At 34.7% G+C, this 22548-nt stretch overlaps 2 protein-coding genes across 2 annotated transcripts; one reads left to right on the top strand and one right to left on the bottom strand.

Moving 5' to 3' along the window:
• Nucleotides 1-14207: 14207 nt before the first annotated feature.
• LOC120165579 (RING-H2 finger protein ATL78-like) lies at nucleotides 14208-15807 on the bottom strand. Its single transcript, XM_039175067.1, has 2 exons — nucleotides 15262-15807; nucleotides 14208-14305 (listed from the first exon to the last, which is right to left on the bottom strand). The coding sequence occupies exons 1-2, from the start codon at nucleotides 15805-15807 to the stop codon at nucleotides 14240-14242; spliced, it is 612 nt and encodes a 203-aa protein (XP_039030998.1). The 3' UTR covers nucleotides 14208-14239.
• Nucleotides 15808-17735: 1928 nt separating this feature from the next.
• On the top strand, nucleotides 17736-21306 carry LOC120165604 (autophagy-related protein 13b-like). The gene is made up of 4 exons (XM_039175084.1): nucleotides 17736-17881; nucleotides 18368-19756; nucleotides 19845-20026; nucleotides 20797-21306. Exons 2-4 carry the CDS (start codon nucleotides 18458-18460, stop codon nucleotides 21170-21172), a joined length of 1857 nt encoding a protein of 618 aa, XP_039031015.1. The 5' UTR covers nucleotides 17736-17881; nucleotides 18368-18457; the 3' UTR covers nucleotides 21173-21306.
• The last annotated feature ends 1242 nt before the right edge of the window (nucleotides 21307-22548 follow it).

Below are 22548 nucleotides of genomic sequence, written 5' to 3'. Positions count from 1 at the left end.
TTTTCTCCAATTCGGGATTTTAATTATCTTTTACTTAGAAAGTTTTACCGTTTATACCTCGAAATAAAATACGATTTTGATTAAGTTAAAGTAATTATAAAAATAATATATATTTTTAATATTTTAAATATTTTACTAATAAATATTCAATCATTTTGTTACTTTTTAAAAATATTAACGATATTTTTAAACATTGAAATCAGTTGATTCGTGTGAAATAAAACAAGTTTATTGCTGCAATTTGTGTTTTAAAGCATATGTTGTGGTTGAGTTGCTGTAATATATTCGGTTATAAGCATAACAGTTGAATGGTAATTTTTTTAATATGATGTAAATCATAATAATATTTTTTGAAAGCCCATAAATAATTTTATATAGTGTATATTTCAAACCTAAATATTTATACAATATTCAAAAAATATTTATACAACTTTTATTTCTATTTTGAAAGTATAAGAATCGAAATACACATCACACTATAGTGCATACTTATAATATATTATGGTAAAAATAATATTTACTTTTTATAACGCATAATACAGTAAATATAATTTTTATATGCACGATATTGTCCTAAATAAGTAAATTTGATAATGGTATAAAATCTTCTAAATAGTGACCGGATCATGCAGAATGTAAGCAAACATATGAATTGAAATTGGAAAAATTATATATTTTAATTAAAATAATTATTGGAATGTTTAGCTTATGGAATATAAGATTACTAATGATAATTTTATATATTTTTTTAAAATATTTTAATATTTAAAAGATTACTTTGAGCTGTAATATAATATTTTAATAAGGATAAACAACGTGTTTGATCACTTTCATTTAAGTTTTGTACATCTTTTCTCATTGAATTTAAAAATTAAATATTTGGTCACCTTCAATTTTATTTATTTAAGATATGATCACTGAGAGTTCTTGTCTTTAGATTTTTAAGAGATTGTTAATGTGACACAATAAATTTATACAATTAAGATGTGGTCACTGAAAGTTAACTGCACAATGGTCACTAATGTTTGAGTTAATTTTCGTTTTCTCCACTAAAGTTTCAAAAGTAACAAATTGGTCACCACAACATCAAATATGTTTTTGAATATTTAATTTATCCCAAAAAAATTCTAATATTTCCAATTTTCCTGTTTCTTATATATACTTTTTAAATTTTAAAAATAAAACTTAAAAATTAACTTTTTTGGACACGAAAAATTGAAAATTTCAAATGATAAACAAGAAATTAGAAATCTTTTAGAATAAGTTAGATATAAAATCATTATTCAAATACCTATTTGATGTTTTAGTGACTAATTTGTTATTTTTGAAACTTCAATAGGGAAAAAACTTTTTTTTAACTTACTCAAACATTAGTGACCATTTGTTTAGTTTACCCTTTTAATTTTATATATTCATTATTCCACATCAACAATCCGTTAAAGGCTTAACGACAGTTACTTCTCAGTGGCCACATCTTAATTAAATAAAAACGAAAGTGACCAAATCTTAACTAAATAAAAACAAAAGTGATCAAATATTATATTTTTTGAATTTATCGAGAAAAAATGTACAAATCTTAAACGAAAGCGATCAATCATGTAGTTTGCCATTTTAATAAGAGAAAATCGCCTCAGTGACCAAAAATGCCTTATAATATACGATTTTAACCAACTTTTTTTGGATTTGCCAAAATGACCAACAAAATCGCAATGCGAAATAAAAATCGCAACGCGATCCCCAGAATCGCAAATCAGTTTCCAAAATCGCAACGCGATTCTTTAAAATCGCAATGCGATAGTACAAATTCGCATTGCGATTTTCCAGAATCGCAACGCGAATATGAAAATCGCAACGCGAACACATAAATCGCAACGCGTATCCGTAAATCGCAACGTGTATCCGTAAATCGCAACGCGTATCCGTAAATCGCAATGCGTATCCGTATATCGCAACGCGTATCCGTAAATCGCAACGATAATACATAAAATCGCAACGCGTATCCGTAAATCGCAACGCGATATTTAAAGCGCCATTATAATCGCTACGCGTATTTTATTTTCAAATTACAAAAACGAATATTAAGACAAAATCCCGTAATCGCAACTCATAACCTAAAACCTAAAATCACAACTCAGTCCCATCTCCATCTCTCACTCTCTACGGCGAAATCCGTCCCCATCTCCGAAGATTTCCGTCCCCATCTCCGGCGAAATCCCTCACAACCATTCACGGTCAGAAATCCCTCACAATATTCAGAAATGGAAAATCAACCTCCGAGGGTTAGTTTTTTTAATTATTTTTATTTTGAAATTTTTGCATTATTGTAGGTTTTTCATATTGAAACTGATGATAAGTTTACTGGTCATTTCAATAATAGATTAACCATTTCACTTAGATTTCATTTCGCGTTACGATTCTCTCGTTGCGATTTTCATTTCGCGTTGCTATTCTCTCGTTGCGATTTTCAAGTTAGTATTTGTCTTTGTCTTTGTTCTGTCTTTGGTTGAAGTAATGCAATCCATTCAAGTTTCAATTTGCAGAAGAGTCGCAACGAGATAAATGAAAATCGCAACGAGAGAATGACTGTCGCAACGAGATAAATGAAAATCGCAACGAGAGAATCGCAACGCGAAATGAAAATCGCAACGAGAGAATCGCAACGCGAAACCAAAATCGCATTGCGATTTTCATTTCGCGTTGCGATTCTCTCGTTGCGATTTTCATTTCGCGTTGCGATTCTCTCGTTGCGATTTTCATTTATCTCGTTGCGACAGTCATTCTCTCGTTGCGATTTTCATTTCAACCAAAAGACAAAACAGTGTTGCAAATTTTAGTTTCAAGAATAAACTACTACTTTTTATGTTTATTGTTTTTGGTATATCTTCACAGTGTAGTTTTTGGTATATCTAACTTGGTATGTTTATTGTTTTTGTAGAAATTTTTTTCGGCTTCATTGACATTAAGGAATAAAGTTAGCCTAGCCACTACAATTGCTTCGAAGCTTTCACCTGCTCAAAGACAATTGTTTGAGGAAACCTGCTTCGGGCCATGGCTGAGAATACAGCATCCGGGTGGAGATACTAATTTGACCCATTTGTGGCTTCAGACCATGACATCAAATCTACCCGACAGTATACAACGTGGTGAGGAAGAGATATGGTTTCATTTTCCACCAGCGTATACTTGTTTTGGGCGGAAGGAGTTCTGCTTAATCACTGGTCTACGATTCGGACACGATGATGTAGGCCGGTACACTCGTCATATCGCCCGCCCATCATGGTTATCCCGGGTTTTTCCGGATGAGTCAATGGAGAAGCCGAACCTACACGTCGACGACCTGAAGAAATTGTTTAATAAGAAAGCTGGTTTCACTCGGATGGATGACGTCGATGTTGTCCGAGTATGCCTTCTACTACTTGTGTATGCCGGCTTTTTAGGCAGAGAGGCCAGACAACCTATTCCTCGGGAGCTAATAATATTGGTAGAGGACCTGAATGCATGGAATCTGTTTCCGTGGGGTTCGTATATATGGAAAGCTACTTGGACTAAGTTGTCTACTGCCTTTGATGACCGCAAAAGTTAGCGTGGCGATGGGTCGAAATACACTTTGTCAGGCTTTGTTTGGGCCTTTAAGGTAAGAATTTCTATATAATGTTTCTAAAATTATAATTAATTATTTAACAATTACTAATTTTGTTATTATATTGTTTGTAGATTTGGATATTCGAGGCTTTCCCCAGCATGCGTACATATGCAATAAAAACGTCAAATGATATTCCCAGGGCTATTTCCTGGAAGAGGAAAACTCTGTTGGATTGGGAAGACTTAATACCATATGCGACAATAAATAATGTAAGTTAACACAAATACTTTCATATAATATATAAACAAGTTATTAATAGTAGACGTTTAACTTTGTTTGAGTTTTTATATTTTAGGAGGCCAACATTCCATTACAAAGACTGACACCCACGGAGGAAGAGCTTGCCACTGATTGGTGGCAAGCTAGTCAGAGTTTTTTTGATGGCACGGATGATGAGCAGCATTCACTTCCTCCAATTCGAGAGCCATCACCTCACCTAGAGCCATCACCCGATCGACCCGACTATACACCTCTAGAACGAGAGCCATCACCTATCCCGTCACATCATCGAGCCTCTTCTCCACCATCACCTCATGATAGGCGACCGGCAAAGATGCCACGACTCCTATCTCCCTGTTCTCCACCTCCACCTCCACGGGATGAGTCAAGGGAGTTACGTGATGAGGTCAATGCCTTGCGTGAGGAGATCGGTACTCTATGCGATAACGATGGTGCATGGCGTGTGGAGGTGTCAACTTTACGTGGTGAGGTTTCCGCTCTATGTGAGATGATAGTATCGTTGTAGAATGAGGTTCATACTCTACGCAACGAGGTAAGTTTAAGATTTTCCATATTTAACTTAATGATAATTTTACTCGTAATTTCACTTAGATTAGCCATTTCACTTAGATTGCTTAGTAAATTTATTCGGTTGCTGCCAATTCTGCTAAACTGTGTATTCTTTAACACTGTGAAATAGTATTTGTCTTTGTTTTGTCTTTTGGTTGAAAGTAAATTTGTTCGGTTGCTGCCAATTCTGCTAAACTGTGTATTCTTTAACACTGTGAAATAGTATTTGTCTTTGTTTTGTCTTTTGGTTGAAAGTAAATTTGTTCGGTTGCTGCCAATTCTGCTAAACTGTGTATTCTTTAACACTGTGAAATAGTATTTGTCTTTGTTTTGTCTTTTGGTTGAAAGTAAATTTGTTCGGTTGCTGCCAATTCTGCTAAACTGTGTATTCTTTAACACTGTGAAATAGTATTTGTCTTTGTTTTGTCTTTTGGTTGAAGTAATGCAATCCATTCAAGTTTCAATTTGCAGAAGAAATAGTTTACTTTCGCAACACGAAACTTAAAATCGCAACGCGAAACCAAAATCGCAACGCGAAATGAAAATCGCAACAAAAGAATCGTAACGCGAAACCAAAATCGCAACGACAAAATCGCAACGCGAAACCAAAATCGCATTGCGATTTTCATTTCGCGTTGCGATTCTTTCGTTGCGATTTTCATTTCGCATTGCGATTCTGTCGTTGCGATTTTCATTTCGCGTTGCGATTTTGGTTTCTCGTTGCGATTATCATTTCGCGTTGCGATTTTAAGTTTCGTGTTGCGAAAGTAAACTATTTCTTCTTCTGCAAATTGAAACTTGAATGGATTGCATTACTTCAACCAATAGACAAAACAAAGACAAATACTAACTTCAGGGTATTAGTTTGAAACATATTTTTCTTTGTTATCTGATGCATTTTGTGAACTATGATAGAATAATGACTTGGGTGAATACAATGCAAGTTTGAAACATATTTGTCTTTGTTTTCACTGTTTAAATATCATGTCTGTTTATTTACTGATTTTTGTATTTAATTATTTAGCGGCCCGATAGAGTGGATGCTTTACGTCGGGTTATGCTTGCACGACGGAGTTCACGCATCAGACAGCGTGCACGTGCTATTAAGTCTCCGTACACCCCAATAGTGCGAAGACACCGCAAGAAGAAGCCCGACTCGCCTGTCATCCCTCAAGAGTCCACTCCTATCGTTGAAGAGGCCCCCCCTATCATTCCTCGAGAGTCCCCTCCCACCGTTCAAGAGGCCACTGTCATCATTGAAGAGGTCCCTCCCACCATTCAAGAGCCCGATTCACATGGTGTCATATGTAGGCTTCTTGAGAAACCCTCTGACGTGCCGGACATTATGGATTCAAGAGCACGAGATGAATCATTTGATTTGGGCAATGGACAAGCTAAACTTTATCCTGCATGGTGGGAGGTCGATAAGGTTAGTATTTATTTTAGATTGAGTTTAAAGGTTTTATGAAATAAGTGCGCAAATGAATGAATTATTACTTATGATTGCAGGTGTTTATCCCTGTTTTGGAACGTAAACATTGGATTCTCGTCGAGCTTCAGCTCCCATCCCTTAAGACAATAGTGTATGACAGCATGATAAATTACATATCATTGGCTGATTTAAGAGATGTTATTAAGGGATGGAGCTCTCATTTGGCTAAATTCTTGGATGCGATCAATTATTGGACTCGTTCTGGAAACAAGAAGCCAAAGAAGCTCAATATTACAGTTATTAGAGACGAGACCGCGCCACAACAAACGAGCGGAGCCAGAGGAGATTGTGGTCCTCTCGTATGCTTGGCGTTGGAGCGTTTGACGACGGGAAGCACCAAGTATCTACCTCCCACCGATAGAGATAGAGCTGCAGTAGGCTTGTGGTTTCGGCATTATATGGCTAAATCGATATATACGAGACGCTGCCTACCTGCATCCGCGTTATAAAAATGTCCATAAACAATTGGTAAGTTTATAGACTTTTGGTTTGAAAATGTTTGGTTAAGTACCTAGAATTCAATAATTTGCTGTTTGTAGGTTTAGATGTGTAGAAAGTGTTGTTTGAGCAAATGTTTGGTTTCTGCAGGTTAATCTCAGAAGTGAACTGCGTGAAAATGATGTATGGCTGCAAAAGTTGATTCAATAGTTTAATTGATTGTTTAATTGATTTGTAAAAGTTGATTCAATAGTAGATGATCGGAAATAAGAATTATTGCTTATTTTTTGATTGTTTAATTGATTTGTAAAAGATGATTTGTAAAAGTTGATTTGTGTAATTGATGCGAACATAATTCTTATTTGTGCTTGTTTAATTGATTGAAATGTAATGGTTGATTTTGTTGATTTCAATCTGCATTATGTTGAAGGCAAAAATGACTATCGCAATGCGAAATGAAAATCGCAATGCGAAATGAAAATCGCAACGAGAGAATCGCAATGCGAAATGAAAATCGCAATGCGGAAATGAAAATCGCAACGAGAGAATCGCAATGCGATTTTAATTTCGCATTGCGATTCTCTCGTTGCGATTTTCATTTCGCATTGCGATTCTCTCGTTGCGATTTTCATTTCGCATTGCGATTTTCATTTCCGCATTGCGATTCTCTCGTTGCGATTTTCATTTCGCATTGCGATTTTCATTTCGCATTGCGATTTTCATTTCCGCATTGCGATTTTCATGTTGGGATTTTCATTTCGCATTGCGATTCTCTCGTTGCGATTGTAATTTCCGTGTTGCGATAGTCAAATGCATGCCTAATAAGTGATAACAACTGAATAACAAGAGTTGGTTAAGTCAAAATGGTTGGCCTGAGTCATTAATTCAACTGAAAATGTTAAAAGTTCACACATAAAATCCACATAATACAACGTTTGCATTTAAAAATCACCTAAGTTAACAGTCCCAAAAGGTGAAGCCAATTGTGATTGGGATTTTAAAGATGATTGCCTTTTGCTTGACACCATATGAGCTTTGGATTTTGATGAGGATCCATATTTTGGTAGAGGAAAAGATGATTTTGATGGCACTGGTGATCCACATGTCAACCTTGTATGACCACTTTCCTTGCACCGACTACGTGTCGATCTCTTCTTCTCTTCACCCTTAGACGGTATACGATCGTGACTTTTTGGTCGGCCAGGTAGCCTTCTGTCCATGGCTGGTGGCAAAACTGTTTGTAAGTCATCTGGTATGTCCCACTCAGAAGGATGTGGAATAGGGTAGACAATCTCGGCATAAGTCTGTCGATAAACTTCTGTAGTGTAGCAATCCATAGCGTATGCGCTTGAATCATCTTGGTTTAAATGAAGAGCAACTTTTATAACATGGCCACACGGATAACCAGATGTTTGCCATTTCATACAACTACACGTCTTTGCATTTAGATCGACTAGCCCATTTAAGTTATTATCCAGTACTTGAAACAAAGTGTTTGAACATGGTTCAACTCTCCATGACGTTGACTTCACAACACGTTTCGTTATCTTTTTTTCAGTCCATGGTGTAACACGATGTTCCAATGTTCTTGTAAATTTAAATAAACAATACTTAGTAAAATATATAAATATGATAAGTTACGAATTCAAAGAAATAATACCTGCATGGTTTCTTTTCTTGTAGTACCACTGTTGAATAGAGGCTCGAAAAAACTCCATTAACATAGTAATGGGTAATTTCCGGGAATGACGACTTAGAGCGTTGATTGATTCTGCACTATTAGACGTCATGAAACCATATCTTGCTCCAAGTTGATGTACTCTTGACCATCTTTCAAACCCGACATCTTCTAGTGTTTGAGCACACTGAGGCAAAACACGTCTTAAACAATTTATATGCTTATTGAAATCCACTTCCCGATAAGCTTTTACAGCCTTCCAGTATGTCCATTTGTGCTTTTTTATACCAGCAGACCTTGATTTTAGATTTCTATACAAATGAACACCACAAAGTCCATGAAAAGCATCTGGGAAACACCTTCTAACAGCGTTGTCAATTGAGTTTGCCCTATCGAATATGATTGTCAGATTGCTAATAGGACCTATGCAATCCCTAAGATGCCCCATAAACCATGTCCATGAATCAGAGGTTTCAGATTTGCCAACCCCGTAAGCTATTGGCAATATCCCATTGTTAGCATCCATGGCTACTGCTAATAAGTTTACTCCAAGGTATCGACCTTTCAAATGTGCTCCGTCAACTATAATAACTGGGCGCATGCAAGTAATAAACGAACGAATCTACAAAATAATATACACAAGAAATATAATCATTTAAATGTGAAATGCATGTAACTAACAAAAATGAGTCAACAAAATTATATTGATTTACTAACCGTAGCACCAATGGCGATAAACAACAACTCAAAGCGTCCATCTCTATCTGTTTTGATATGAGTTACCGACCCAGGATTTTTCATCTTTAAATTGTGACAATAAGCCGGCAGTTGGGCAAACGATGCTTCTGGCGACCCCCTCAACAATTCCAAGGCATAACATTTGGCTCTCCAAGCTTGAGAATATGATATACTAATCTTGAACCGAGCATTCATGTCAGTCATAATTTCATGTCCCCGATATACCCTGCCATTCAAAAACATTAACTCAGCCAGAAAACCACCCAACACCTTTTTGTTTGCCTGTCTATGGTGAGGAAAAACTTGGGTTCTTGAACATGTATGTTTATCAATAAAAGTCCTAACTTGAAACATTTCGCAATCTTTTATTCTCTTTGCAATCCTACGCCACGTATAGTTTTTGTCAATCATACACCTTGTTTCGAAACGATCTTTGCTTGATTTGTTAACTTTTAGTTGATAGCCATCTTCCACACATTTCGTATACAAAGCTATCTTCAAGTCTTCCTTTGTATCAAAACAATCATCTTTCTTGATACGAATAACTTTTGTGTAACAATCAACTACTTTCTTTACCAACTCTTCTTCCGGTATCTGAAGTAATTCTGGCATATTCCAGTTATACGCCCGTGGCATTTTCTTTTCTTCGGGGATTTTTTCTTCTTCTTTTTCTTCTTCAGGAATATATGAATTACAGAATGGATGTTCATTCACAGTCGTAACTTCCTCCTCATTATCATCAACAATACATTCTTCGGCAACGGCTGTTTCATCATCAAAATTCGGGTATTGACCAATATCAAAATCATTACACGCAGGGTCTGTTTCTTCTTCTGAAACATCATCAAAATCCGTGTATTGACCAATATCAAAGTCCGGATATTGACCAAGACCAAATTTCGAATACTGACTAGTACTCACAATTTTTTCTGTTGGCTCATCATCGTCTAACTGGTCAATACGAAAACCGGAATTTGGTGCTGAAAGTTGATTGGGATTTGGATTAGAGAAAGGTTGTGGGTTTTGAGAAAAACTTAGTTGATTACTACCCGCTATTGACCCAACAATACTACTTCTAGGTTCAACAACATACAATGTAACATCATCTTGTGAAACACTAATGTAAGCAATGAATCGTTCAACATCTTCATTGTCGGTTAACAAATAAACTTTACCATTTCTCTGATAAGATAGCCTAAATCCACTTAGGGGCTCTAAATTCAATTTATTTGAAACACGTAGCATTAGAGTTTCATAAGTTAACTTTTGTAAAGACAATTTTAGTTGAAGATTCATGGGTAAAGGCATATATTGTAAAACACCATGAACATTATCCCATGACCCTCCAAAACACAAATCTATCCAAACATGATCAACATTAGATGATTTCATGGTTGTAAATTAATTTACTAAACAGACGAGCTGCGAAACTAAAACCTGTTGCCGGATTGGGAAGGATGTCGTTGGATATAGGAACGGATGTCGCCGGAGAGAGTGATAGATGGAGATGGAATGAGTTGCGATTTAGGGATTTAGTTTATGATTTGCTGCTGTTTCGTAGTTATATACCCAAAATTTCAGTGTTGTGATTTACAGATTCTCGTTGCGATTTACGGATTATCGTTGCGATTTACAGATTCTCGTTGCGATTTACGGATTATCGTTGCGATTTACGGATACGCATTGCGATATACGGATACGCATTGCGATTTACGGATACGCGTTGCGATTTACGGATACACGTTGCGATTTACGGATACGCGTTGCGATTTATGTGTTCGCGTTGCGATTTTCATATTCGCGTTGCGATTCTGGAAAATCGCAATGCGAATTTGTACTATCGCATTGCGATTTTCAAGAATCGCGTTGCGATTTTGGAAACTGATTTGCGATTCTGGGGATCGCGTTGCGATTTTTATTTCGCGTTGCGATTTTGTTGGTCATTTTGGCAAATCCAAAAAAAGTTGGTTAAAATCGTATATTATAAGGCATTTTTGGTCACTGAGGCGATTTTCTCTTTTAATAATTACCAGAATTTAATAATACAAAGTAATTTTAATAACGTGAGATTTGTAACAAATTTACTCAATTTTAAATTTTAATGAATTCAATCCATTTTTTAAATTTATTTTAGTTAAATAAAAATAAAAATGTTAAACTATGTTAATAAAGGTTAACCTATTTCTAAGTCATTATACTTTTTGTATTTGAAATTTAGTCCTTTTGTTTTTTAAACTTAAGAATTTAAATCCAATTATTAACTCTTCTATTTGATCATCTCACATATGATGTTGACCATTGACAAATATGTCTACTCTTGAGGATGAGATAAATTGGGTTGACCGTAAATAATGTTCTTTTGTGTTGTGATCTCAATATCTCATACAAATGTGATGTTTAAGTTTTCTTCCAAACAAAGCTTGTTTTCAAGGCAAGAGAGGGCTGGATTTCATGCCTCAAACTTACGATTCTTCCAGAATGCGTTCAACCCTCATTTCTTCGGCTTACAAATTTATAATATTTGTTATTGTAATCGAAATATTAAATTACGTTGATTTTAAGGTTTATAACCGAAAAGATTATGTAAATTTATAAAATTTTCGGTCTAACATAAAATGTTACTCTGTCCAATCTAAAAAACTACGACTCTTGATAATATTTTAGGTTACAATTGATTTATGTTGTTTTTTAATGTTACATTAACAAGTTATATTTTAGAATCTATACATATTCCTAATGTCACTCTCTCTTCCTTGGCTGGATGTTTTAATCTCCACGATAAGGGAGAGCAGTTACGGCCAGGGATGAACCTAGGTGAGAGTAAATGTCTTTTAAGTGTCTTCTAACATAAAATCTTGTGTCCGTCTCTAGTTGTGAAGTCAAGTAAAGTAAAGCTTGAGCCAGAAAAGAATGCCCAGGTACCTAGTCAATAGATAAAGCCTCAGACTCAGCATGCTTTGGGTAAGAAGACCATGCATTCTTGTCGCGTGATCCATATGATAAGCAGTTACAAGTTTTTGTTAGTTGCTTTTATTCAGTTGATTCTCTTTCCCAAACGTATTTGGCTCGTGGTACGCTTTGGGTGGAAAAGTCACGTTCTCTTTGGGAATCATGCTATTGGAGGTATTCAATATGCTAAGCATGAATTGAGGAGAACCAAGTTAACTGATATATTGTTGTTGTTAATATGGAAGTACTAGTGCAAAATCAAGATGTTAATATTGATTAGACTAATAAAATTGAAAGTAAGAAGTCAATGTTGCCTAAATAGCAGATAAAATTATGATCGGTATAATGCTCGAAAATGGATGTTGCCCACCGAAGTTAACATGATCCTTCAAAATTTGTACACCCAAATATTGAAATGGAAATCGATGGTATTAATCGACAACTATGCTTCCTTCAAAATAAAAATATTATGCACGTATAATTTACGACTTTAAAAGCATAATCATCAAAGAACATAATATGTTCAAATGATTTTAGTTTAAACTTGTACTTTTATGTATTTTAAAAGGATAATGAAGCCAGTGATTTACTTCAACTATTAACAACTTGCAAGGATTTTTAACTATTCATATCTTAGCGTAACAAGGCGTACGTTGTGAGCATAGAATAGGTGAAAAAGTAGATTGAAAGCAAAGAAATAATAATTATTACATGGTATAAATATTCTACCATGGCATATGTATTTGATTTACATGCCTCAAGTTAGTAAACTTTGCTTAGCTTAGCTATTAAGAATAAGAATAAGAAGCCGCATTGTTGGAGTATTATTAAAGTCAGCTTGTTGGAAGCTCCATCACCTAGTTAGTTTTTTAATATGATCCCTAATAATTTGTTTTTTAATAATATAATCATAAATATTTCATTTTATATTTTATCATATCCAACAAAAACATATATAAAAAAATAACTAAACATCTATCAATTCGACGAATGGAAATAAAATCAATTCTAAATAAATAAATAAACTTATAAAAATAAGACGAAAAAATTGTATGAGACAAGACAAATTTTAAACGAGATAAGATAGAAAGACATAATTATTAAACAAAAATAATTTACAAAATAAAGCATAGATTTATAAAATGGATATATAAGATGAAATTATTTGGTGGTTGAATCATCTTTCGACTTTGACGATAGATAAATGTGAGAAAAGAAAGAAAACAATGAATTAAACAAAAGAAAGGTAGAAAATAAAAAAATAAAAAAAAGTTTGGGGAAGAAAAAAATGAAGTGAAAAAAAGATTAATGACGATTCTTGGACCGTCGATAATGAATTTGATTCTTAAATAATTTTTTTAATTATTTTATTTAAATATTACAAAAATATAAAATTATTATAAATTTTTTAATTCTCTAGATAAGTTTATTGATGAAATGTAATTATATTATAATTATCCATATTATGTTTTAGTACTAATATAAATTATAATTATTCAATTATATAGATTTAAATTTTAAAATAATATTAATTATAAAATTAAAACATGTATAATTAGGAGTGATAATTATACCGATTCTTACTATCCAAGAATTGAATAGTGTAAATAAGGAACTCGGATTACACTCAATTCAATGAAACTCGTAAATTGCAATGATTATCTAAACATGTCACAATTATATGATATTTTTTCTAATCATACTCTAATTTCGAGTTCAAAATATGTATGTATATCTTAATACAATTCGAAATAACATGATATGTGATGTGTGGTCAAAAAATATTATAAATTTGAATGGGGGGAGTCTTTTATTTCCCGGGATAAATATAGAGGTTGATTGGAATTCTTACATGTCCAAAGAAGAGAACAAAGAGATGAATGGGGTTGTGTAGCAAGCAAGAGAGACCAAAAGCTATTAGTGGCCATATTGTGCCGATATTGACAGGGGTGGCATTTGGACCAAACATGTCCTACGGCTACAAATACAACATTCACCTTTACAAAATTGATGGACCAACAATGGAACACGTTTCAAATTGCTCTTCCATTCAACTTTATATTGCAATACACACTCGATTTCCTTATCTAAAATCAAAGAAATTGTGGGTTTCCAGAATTTGTATTTAGGGGAGGGGACCACTGACTGAAATTTTTTAGTTTTGTCATTTGACTTGATAAAGAGTGTTGTCCGGGAATTATGGATTTACATGACTTTCTCCTGTGGTGAGTTCAGTTGTGGACCCAAAGTCGATGGGATGCAAATAGTGAAAGAAAAAGAAGGCCCATGTGCAGGAGAATGTCTTTCCTTCAATGGCCCATGCATGTATAGAAAACACTCCATTCCCTCTATGCTTTGGATTTGGTAACATGTTGTGACATTGGTATGAACAGACAAGGAATTTATATTGTTCAAATACCCTGTCTAAGAGCATTTCAGTTATATTATAGATTGCCTACTTAATCCATCTGATTATGCCTTCAACCATTCACAATTTTCTACTTCCTTGCTGCTATACACTTTCCTGCATTGGAACAGACTGTTCCAATGCCTCTGCGCTGCTGCAGTTAACAACAGTCTTGGTTTCTTTCAGTCACGCAGTGCCTGCACGTAGGACACCAAAGAATGCGAACTAAGCTATTTATCGATGCATTGGGTACCGCACATGTTCCCCGGCAGCAAACTCGGACAAGCATATAACACAAGCCAAGTCTAAGTCCGGCAGTTTCAACTCTGGTGCGTATTTAACAGTGGGGAAGGCTTTTACCGCATATTTCAACTCCTACTTTTGCCAACTCACTGAAAAGTTTGGTAAGATTCGAGTTCCTTTAAAAAATGTATGCTGCTTAGTGTTATTTGTTTTGCTGTCAAAATCACAAGTATTCCAGCTTTCCCTGCACAGAAAAGGTTCGCTAGTAGAGCAGAATTATGGGAGAGATGTTTGAGGAACGCGAGGTGTTTTTAAATTTCCAAATTGGTATAATCAAAGGTTGGTCTCAATCTATCTTATGATACTGCTGCTATTATTAGTTTACTTTTAACTCTAATGGTTGGAGTAGTATTATTCATGTATGATTACATTTTAGTACAAGAATTAGAGTAAATGATTATCAATAATTATCATTAAAAGTTTGAGAGGATTCTGAAAGTAGAAAGTTCCCCATGATCCAGGGAAGAACTTAGGTTGTAAGTTGTAACTTCAGCCAATTTCATGTTTCAAACCAGTTGTACAGAAAAAGGAAAATTCTGATTACTTTCTCAAGACTTGTTTTTGATGAATTTGAGAACTTTCAGTGGTTTTCAAGTGAGTTGAATTTGTAAAAATTGGTATTGAATTTCAGTCTCCAGACAACACACAGAAATTTGATTGTTTACATATCCTCGTCTGAGAACAATTACACTCAAGCTTTGCCTAGTTCAAAACCCTCTAATTATGGCTTGAAAGATTCCCAATTTTCTACCTCTTTGCTGCTATACACTTTCTTGCACCGGGCCAGACTGGACCAACGACTCTGTCCTTCTGCACTCAACAACAGTGTTTTGGTCCATTGCAGTCAGGCAACGCCTGCACGTAGGACACGAAGAATGCCAACTAAGCCATTTATCGATGCATCGAACATGATATCCATGGTTGCACTGGGGCAAAATCCGCACATGTTCCCCGGCAACAAACTCGGACAAGCATATAACACAAGCCAAGTCCAAGCCCGGCAGTTTCAACTCCGATGTATATTTCACCGTCGGGAACGCTTTTAAAGCGTTCTTCTCAACTCCTGCTGTCGCCAACTTGGCCGAAGCGTTTTCCATCGCGGTAACAGAAATCGAGCACCGAGTCGCACACTTCACGATGAAAAACAACCCCAAAGACGTGTACACACTGAACATAAGGACCGAGAGAACGAAAATTACATTCGCATCGAATTTGCTGTTGATGAGGCCATGATCGTTAGCTAGAGCCGGGGAGATCACCGGGGATTCGGTCGAATAAAGAGACGAATGTTGCAGAAATTTTCTCGGATTAAAGGATTCAATCAAGTGTTGGGAAAATTGGGTAGTTGTTGTCCCAGGAGTTGGTTCCATTGAAACATTATATACACATGGAAAAGTTAAATAAAAAGGTGGGTTCTTTTTCTATTTTGGAAAAGTGACAACTTTTCATCCATTTTCCCCCATCAACGAAAGCTCAGTCAATAACCAGTCGTTCTGGAAAGGACATTAACGGATGGTCTTTTCTTTTGCGACATTAGAACTTGTCCGAGATCGAACTGAATCTTTAATGATGTAACGAGGAACAGGGACAGTAGTGGAGTCGATTCCCAGCGAGCAAATCAGCTGCCTGAAACAACAGTCAAATGACTCAAATCCACAATTTGCAGGTATGATTACAATTTACATAGTTATTTCGAGCAACTTCTAAGCTGGTAGATATAAGCCTGTATCACAAAGGGTAAGTTGCTTTTTCCTAGTGGCTAAGTTCATATTGACCATCAAACTAATACACAAAATTTACACTTTATAATATAATATTTGGGTGGCTAATCAGATGTCGACAGACAACTCGATGGCATGTAAGATCTGGGGTTGCTTTCGAGAATCCATATGTTGTTTTAGTGTAATTATTTTGGTGTCAAAATCAGGTCCTCATCTCTCAAGTGTTTCCAGCTTTCCTATAAACAAGTTTTTCACTTGTGGCTGCAAGTAGAGCAGAATTATTCGTGAGATCTTTGAATACATTTCTTCTTGGCGGAGGAAATCTGCAAACAAGCACCGTTATCTGGAAATATTTTCTGCAAACAAACACTAATTATTATCTGAATTCAAGTTTTTTCATGAGTAATTTTAATTTTATTAATAAGATTGTACAGATATTTTGTTTTTGTATTGTTTATTTGTTTTTGTTCTCTAAAATTTTATAAATTTATCCTCATAATATAACAATTTTACATATGTCCTTTGTTGTAGTGCTTTATTTAAGAGAAAATATGTAAATCAACCTTGCATATAGGCCTGTCTCTAAGCATGGACAAAAGAGGCACTTGCCCGAAGCCCTCTCTTACTCGAGCTCAAAATTATAAATTTACATATAATTAAAAGATGATAAATTATCTATTTAGTCATTAATCTATTATTTTATTTATGTTTTCATCATCCAACTATTATTTTGTTTCAAAATCATACTTAACGTTACATTTTGTTTCTGTTTTTTTTTTGTTAACGTTATATTTATATATAGCAACAATTTCATGCAATGGAACTAAAAACAACGATAATGAATGAGAAAAAATATATGGGTAAATGATTTAAATTACGATTATACATTGTGTTTATTACGATTGTGAACCTAATAGATTAATAGTGATAAATCAAATTGTTTGTTTCTTTACAAATGTGGAACTACCAAAGCAAGGCGAAGGTGTTTTAAACGACATATTTGGGCAAGTGGTTGGGTACGCTGTTGAGTCTGCTATTGGTGAAGGTAATTTTGGTCCAATAATGTAGATGAATTAATTATTTAATCTAATATGGTATCAAATATTTTATTTTAAGAACTACGATATTTTTATAGTAATTTAGAACTTATTAAATGGATATGATGTGTTTCAATAAAATATATTTTTTTATTAGAATTTATTATTTTGAAGTGTCAAAATTCAGAAAATATTTTTTTTTGAACTCGACACTTCAATATGATGAATTTAAATAAAAATATTATTCGAACAAATTAATCATGTGAACGTGAAGAGTTTATTTTGTGTTGTAACATTTATCGTAAATCTCAAATTAACTTTAGAGATGATTAATTTTTTTACCCGCATGGCCTGTTGGGCCAATTTTACTCACCAGTGAGGGCTCAGATGCCCAATAAGTTGGGCTCATACGCATAAATAAAATCAGCAAAGGAAAGTAATGACGTGGCAAGATCAAGAGTGCCGGCCCCATCCATGATCCATATTCCATAACTTCTTCGCTTCCAACTTCTGACTACACCATAAATTGTTTCGCGTCTTCTTTCTTCCCTTTCCCTAAATAGTCTTATATATTTAACGAATCCAAAAGTGGTGCCAGTTTCACCAAACAAGGAGTAGATGAGCCTGTTCAACTGAGAACAAAGCAAAAAATCATGGTTCATTAAACTCACTCCATTAAGAAACAGGTGACTCAGCTTCTCTCTCTGCTTCCTTTGCCCTATTTTTTTTCTTAGTTTGGTTTTTTTTTTTGCTTTCTTCAATTTGCTTTCAAAGTTGTTCAATTTTTTTTACTAAATTTCTGGGGAAACTGAGATGGATGATGAGGAGGAAAACCCAAAACACAAAAATTAGTGGAAAGATAAAGAAAAACGGCCGGTGTGATCAAACGTGTTCGTTACACAAGCAGGGACAATTTGATTTTATAAAGAACGTAAGAAAACAGAAGTCTAAGATGTTTGTTTGTTTGCTTGCTTTTTAATTGAGTATTCCTAATAGCTTTTATTTGATAAAATATGTGTATGGCTGCTGCTTGTACCACTTTTTCTTCTTTCGTCCGCTATTTTCACTGGTTAATTTAGTGCCTTTTGAGTTATTTCCTACTGGGTTTATATCGATGTATGAGCTTTTTTTATTATTATTGTTCCTTATGGCTTTTCTAATTGTATCTGCAGTGAGATTGTCTCCCGAGGTATTTCCAGTTTATAAATCTCAATTTCTCTTTAAAGGGTTTGATTGTTCCACTTATAGCAAATTTAAACGTTATGGCATCAACTCATACGAGTTCTCACACAGAAGCAGCCAAAATGGAACAAGTTATCACTGAATTCTTCTATGAGAGTCTTTTTATAATTCTTGAATCGAGGTCTCCTTTTGTGTCATCGCGTAATTATAGCGGGGAACAAACTGTGTCGTCTCCATCTTCATCCTCATCCTCTTCATCTAGTGTGAGACCAAGAGATAAATGGTTCAATTTAGCTCTTAGGGAGTGCCCTTCAGCGCTAGAAAATCTTGACCTTTGTCGGCAGAGTAATTTTGAGTCTGTAGTTGTTGATGTTATATTGGAGCAGAAGCCTCTTGATTGGGGACCTGCAAGTTTTTCTCCCAAGAGGGATCTTTTTGGGAATTTGTCTTCTAAAGATAAGAATTCGCTTTTCTGGAATTCTGATCAAGAAGAATCAGGCAGGGAGATAAAAAGTGAAAAGATTATAGAAAGATGGTTGGTGCTGCACGAAAGTAGAAAGGGTCGGGATTGTAATTTAGGGAATAGAAGGTCAAGTTGTTATAGTTTGAGTGCATTATATAAGAAATTGATATTGTTGTGGAGGTCCTTATATGTGACTGTGAGGCTTTTACCTGCTTACAACATTTTTCGTGATCTCAATTCATCTGGTCAAATCTGTGCCTTTAAGCTTGTTCCTAGGGTATACTCTTTTGTTGAACCCTTGACTCGTAAAGAAGAGGTTGATATGCAGCGATTTTGGTTTACCCCTGTGGACACATCTTGCGGTAGGCTTTGTGTTTCTGTTTTGTACTATTCATCAATCTCAGATACAAGCTCAGAATCGTCAACCCCTATGTCCCCTCAATTTATACCAAATTATGTTGGAAGCCCATTGGCAGACCCATTGAGGAGATTTCCATCACTTCCTATTTCACATGGCTCTCCATCATCTTTACCATTTTCAAGAAGGCATGGTTGGAGTTATGACCATTACAAGGCTTCACCACCTTTGGTTTCTTTCTCACCATCACCAACACATTCGGAGTCACACGCTTTGGTTATGAACTTAGATGAGTATTGTCCTTCCCCCAATTTCTCTGCTTCCCCTTCCCCATCACCATCACTCCCCATCCACATACCCAGATCTCATTTATCAGAAGCTCTTTTACGCCCTGAAAGTGCTCCTGTTGACATACCGGGTCCTAAGGTTGCTAATTCCCCTGCATTGTCTGACAAGCACAAGTTGCCACCATCACCTCCCCTTAAAATTACAAGAACTGGTACTTCTAGGACCGATAATTTTAGGGTACCTGCTAAAACTGGTGCAACAATTGAGAAGGTATTTCATATGCACATCGCCATATGTGGTTATTTCTAGTGTATCTTGTTTCTCAACTTGGAATTTATTTCTCTTTTGTCTCTTGTAGCTGTTCTCTTTTGAGAAAGAAGACCGTCGAAAATATTCTGGAGTGAAGATATCTTCCTGCGGTTCACCACGAATTTCATGTTCTAGAAGTTCCAGTAGGTCTTTTCAAGATGATTTTGATGACTCTGAGTTTCCTTGCCCATTTGATGTGGAGGATGATGAAATGACGAATCCTGGTAGCAGGTAATCCACAAAATTCATGTTATGTTTGTTTAATACTTCTCTGAACCCTTCTGCGTCATTTGTGGATAATTCCCGTTTGTAGTCATAGTGGAGTATATTTTACTGGAATTAGCATAAGTATCTATTTGTCATCTACAGAGAACTACCTTAAAAAGTGTTCTTTCTTGTTTTGAGGAAAAAAAAAACTAGGTGGTTATTCTAGATTTCAATATTTATTCCGGGTAGTAACCATAGTGGAATATCTGGTTCAGGAATCGGTAAAGGTTTCTGTTTATCATCTATGTACAGTTACCATGTATAGTTTGCATTCTAGTTTTCAGAAAGGCAGCCTGGCCTATTAACTTTAAGATGTTTATTAACTTCCTTATTCTCATTGTTTGTTGGTGAATAATTGAATTAATTTAAACTTAGATGATTAAGTTGAGTAAAAAGAATGGGATCGGTGATTAAGAAACACCCGTTATTGACTGAAGGATGTGGCTATTTCCAAAACGATATATACTTTCCTTTTCATTTATATTTATTTAATCTCTAAATTAACTCCGGTGGAGAAGTCTGAATGTTTTAAAGGTAGTTTGAGTGTGGGGCATTTTCTTTTCTGCAATTGTTGGTTTGGAATTACCCCTTGAGAAAATCCATTTGATCAGTTAACTGAATTGACACAGATAAATTTCACTAGTAACGGCTAGACCTTGTTTTACCTCTGCTACTGCTTCAAAATTTTCTGAATTATTGTGTGAACTGAATTGTTCTTTTTGCATATTCTCTAGAGTTGAGTCTTACGATAAAAGAGAGCATCCATCCGATATAAATGAAGCTGGGTTGTTCGTGAATAGAAAATCCCAAGATGCTGCAGTTGGTGCTCTTGTCCGTATGCTGAAAAAAGCCCCTCCTCTCTGCCAGGACATCTCCCTTAATTTTTCAGAAGCCTCAAGGCCAGAAATGTGGAGCAACAGCATCCAAAAGCAGAGTCAGATCTCAGAAGCTGCGACTGTTGAACATGCTGCTGCTTTGAGCAGTGCATCTTCGAGGCTTGTTGCATCAAAGACAGCTGCTGATGCATTAGAGGAACTTCGGGGTTACAAAGTGATGAAAAACCTGTTGCTTAGTGAAGGGGGTAAGGCTTACACATCTGCAAATGTATAAGCTATATATTGAGAGAGAGAGACACAGCAATATATATCTCTATGCTTAGCTTATTTGAATTTCAGGTGCAATGTGTATGCTTAGTGCTCTGCTCCAAGCTAGGAAGTGCAATTGCCTATCAGATTTTAAAAATACCAGTGTAGTTTAATATATTAAATATTTTACATGATCGTGAAAATCTTTTTACTTTCTCAGAAAGAAACCTTCAATTTTTTTTAAAAGAAGTCTTTGGGTTCGAGTCCTATGCCCATCCCTAGGGATAATTGAGCTTCTCCGGATAAAAAAAATACCTTATATATATATATATATATATTTTTTTTTTCTTTTGGGTAAAAGGATTTCTTAGGTCTCTCGAGTAAAAATTAGATAAAGTAGTCCCTAACAAAAAAGAGGAACGATTAATTTTGAAAATGAACAATTAAGAAAATTAATCCTGAAATTAACGTTTTTTTTTATCAATTCTATATAATTTTGGTTGAAATAATAGCAAATTTAGTATCAATATTAATATATTATGTTAATCTGATTTCAATTTAAAAAATTAACCTTCAATATCTATTAAATAAAGGAATACATGTTACATTCGTTAAATTAAATTGACATAATATGTATATATTAAGGACTATATTATTGTGTTAAATCAAAATTATAGAAAATTTATAGACAACACTAAATTCATGAATATTTGTCCCAAATTTGCTCATTTTTGAAAGGCTTAAATACATCATTGAAAATTATACCATTTGTATCGAATTATCCTTTAAAGTATTTTTTTAGAACGTTTTGCCTCATTAATTATAAATCGTTATCCCGTTTATCTCAAATCACTGAATCTATTAAAAAAAATTTACAAACCAATCAAAACACATCACATCACAATTTAATTTTAATTTATTTTTTTATGAAGAAATGGAAATTAATTAAAAATTAAAATTATATAATATATAAAAAATGTTCCTCCCCTCTCTTCTTCCACCGTCCGCCCTCCCTCTCTCCAACACCAACATCCTTTACGTGTTACAACGTATCATCATTCGGTTAGAGGATTAATTTTATTTTAATTTAATATATTTATTTTTCACCTATACTTTGAAAAGTTAGTCCTCCAATCGAATGGTAACACGTGACACGACACATGGTACCAACGACACGTGTCATCATTCGATTGAAGGATTAAATTTATTTTAATTTATTAGAAGTAGAACTAAATTAAGAAAATATATAAATAATATAAACCAAATGTATAACTATATCAACATATTTAACGACAATTATCTAATGGTGATTACATCTTAATTAAATAAAAACAAAAGTGATCATATATTATGTTCTTAAAATACTTAACGACGGTTAACTGATGGTGACCACATCTTAGT

Source organism: Hibiscus syriacus, unplaced genomic scaffold (genome assembly GCF_006381635.1).
Source record: "Hibiscus syriacus cultivar Baekdansim isolate YM2019G1 unplaced genomic scaffold, ASM638163v2 tig00111584_pilon, whole genome shotgun sequence".
Classification (NCBI taxonomy): Eukaryota; Viridiplantae; Streptophyta; class Magnoliopsida; order Malvales; family Malvaceae; genus Hibiscus; species Hibiscus syriacus.
This window is presented reverse-complemented; position numbering and strand designations above follow the sequence as displayed.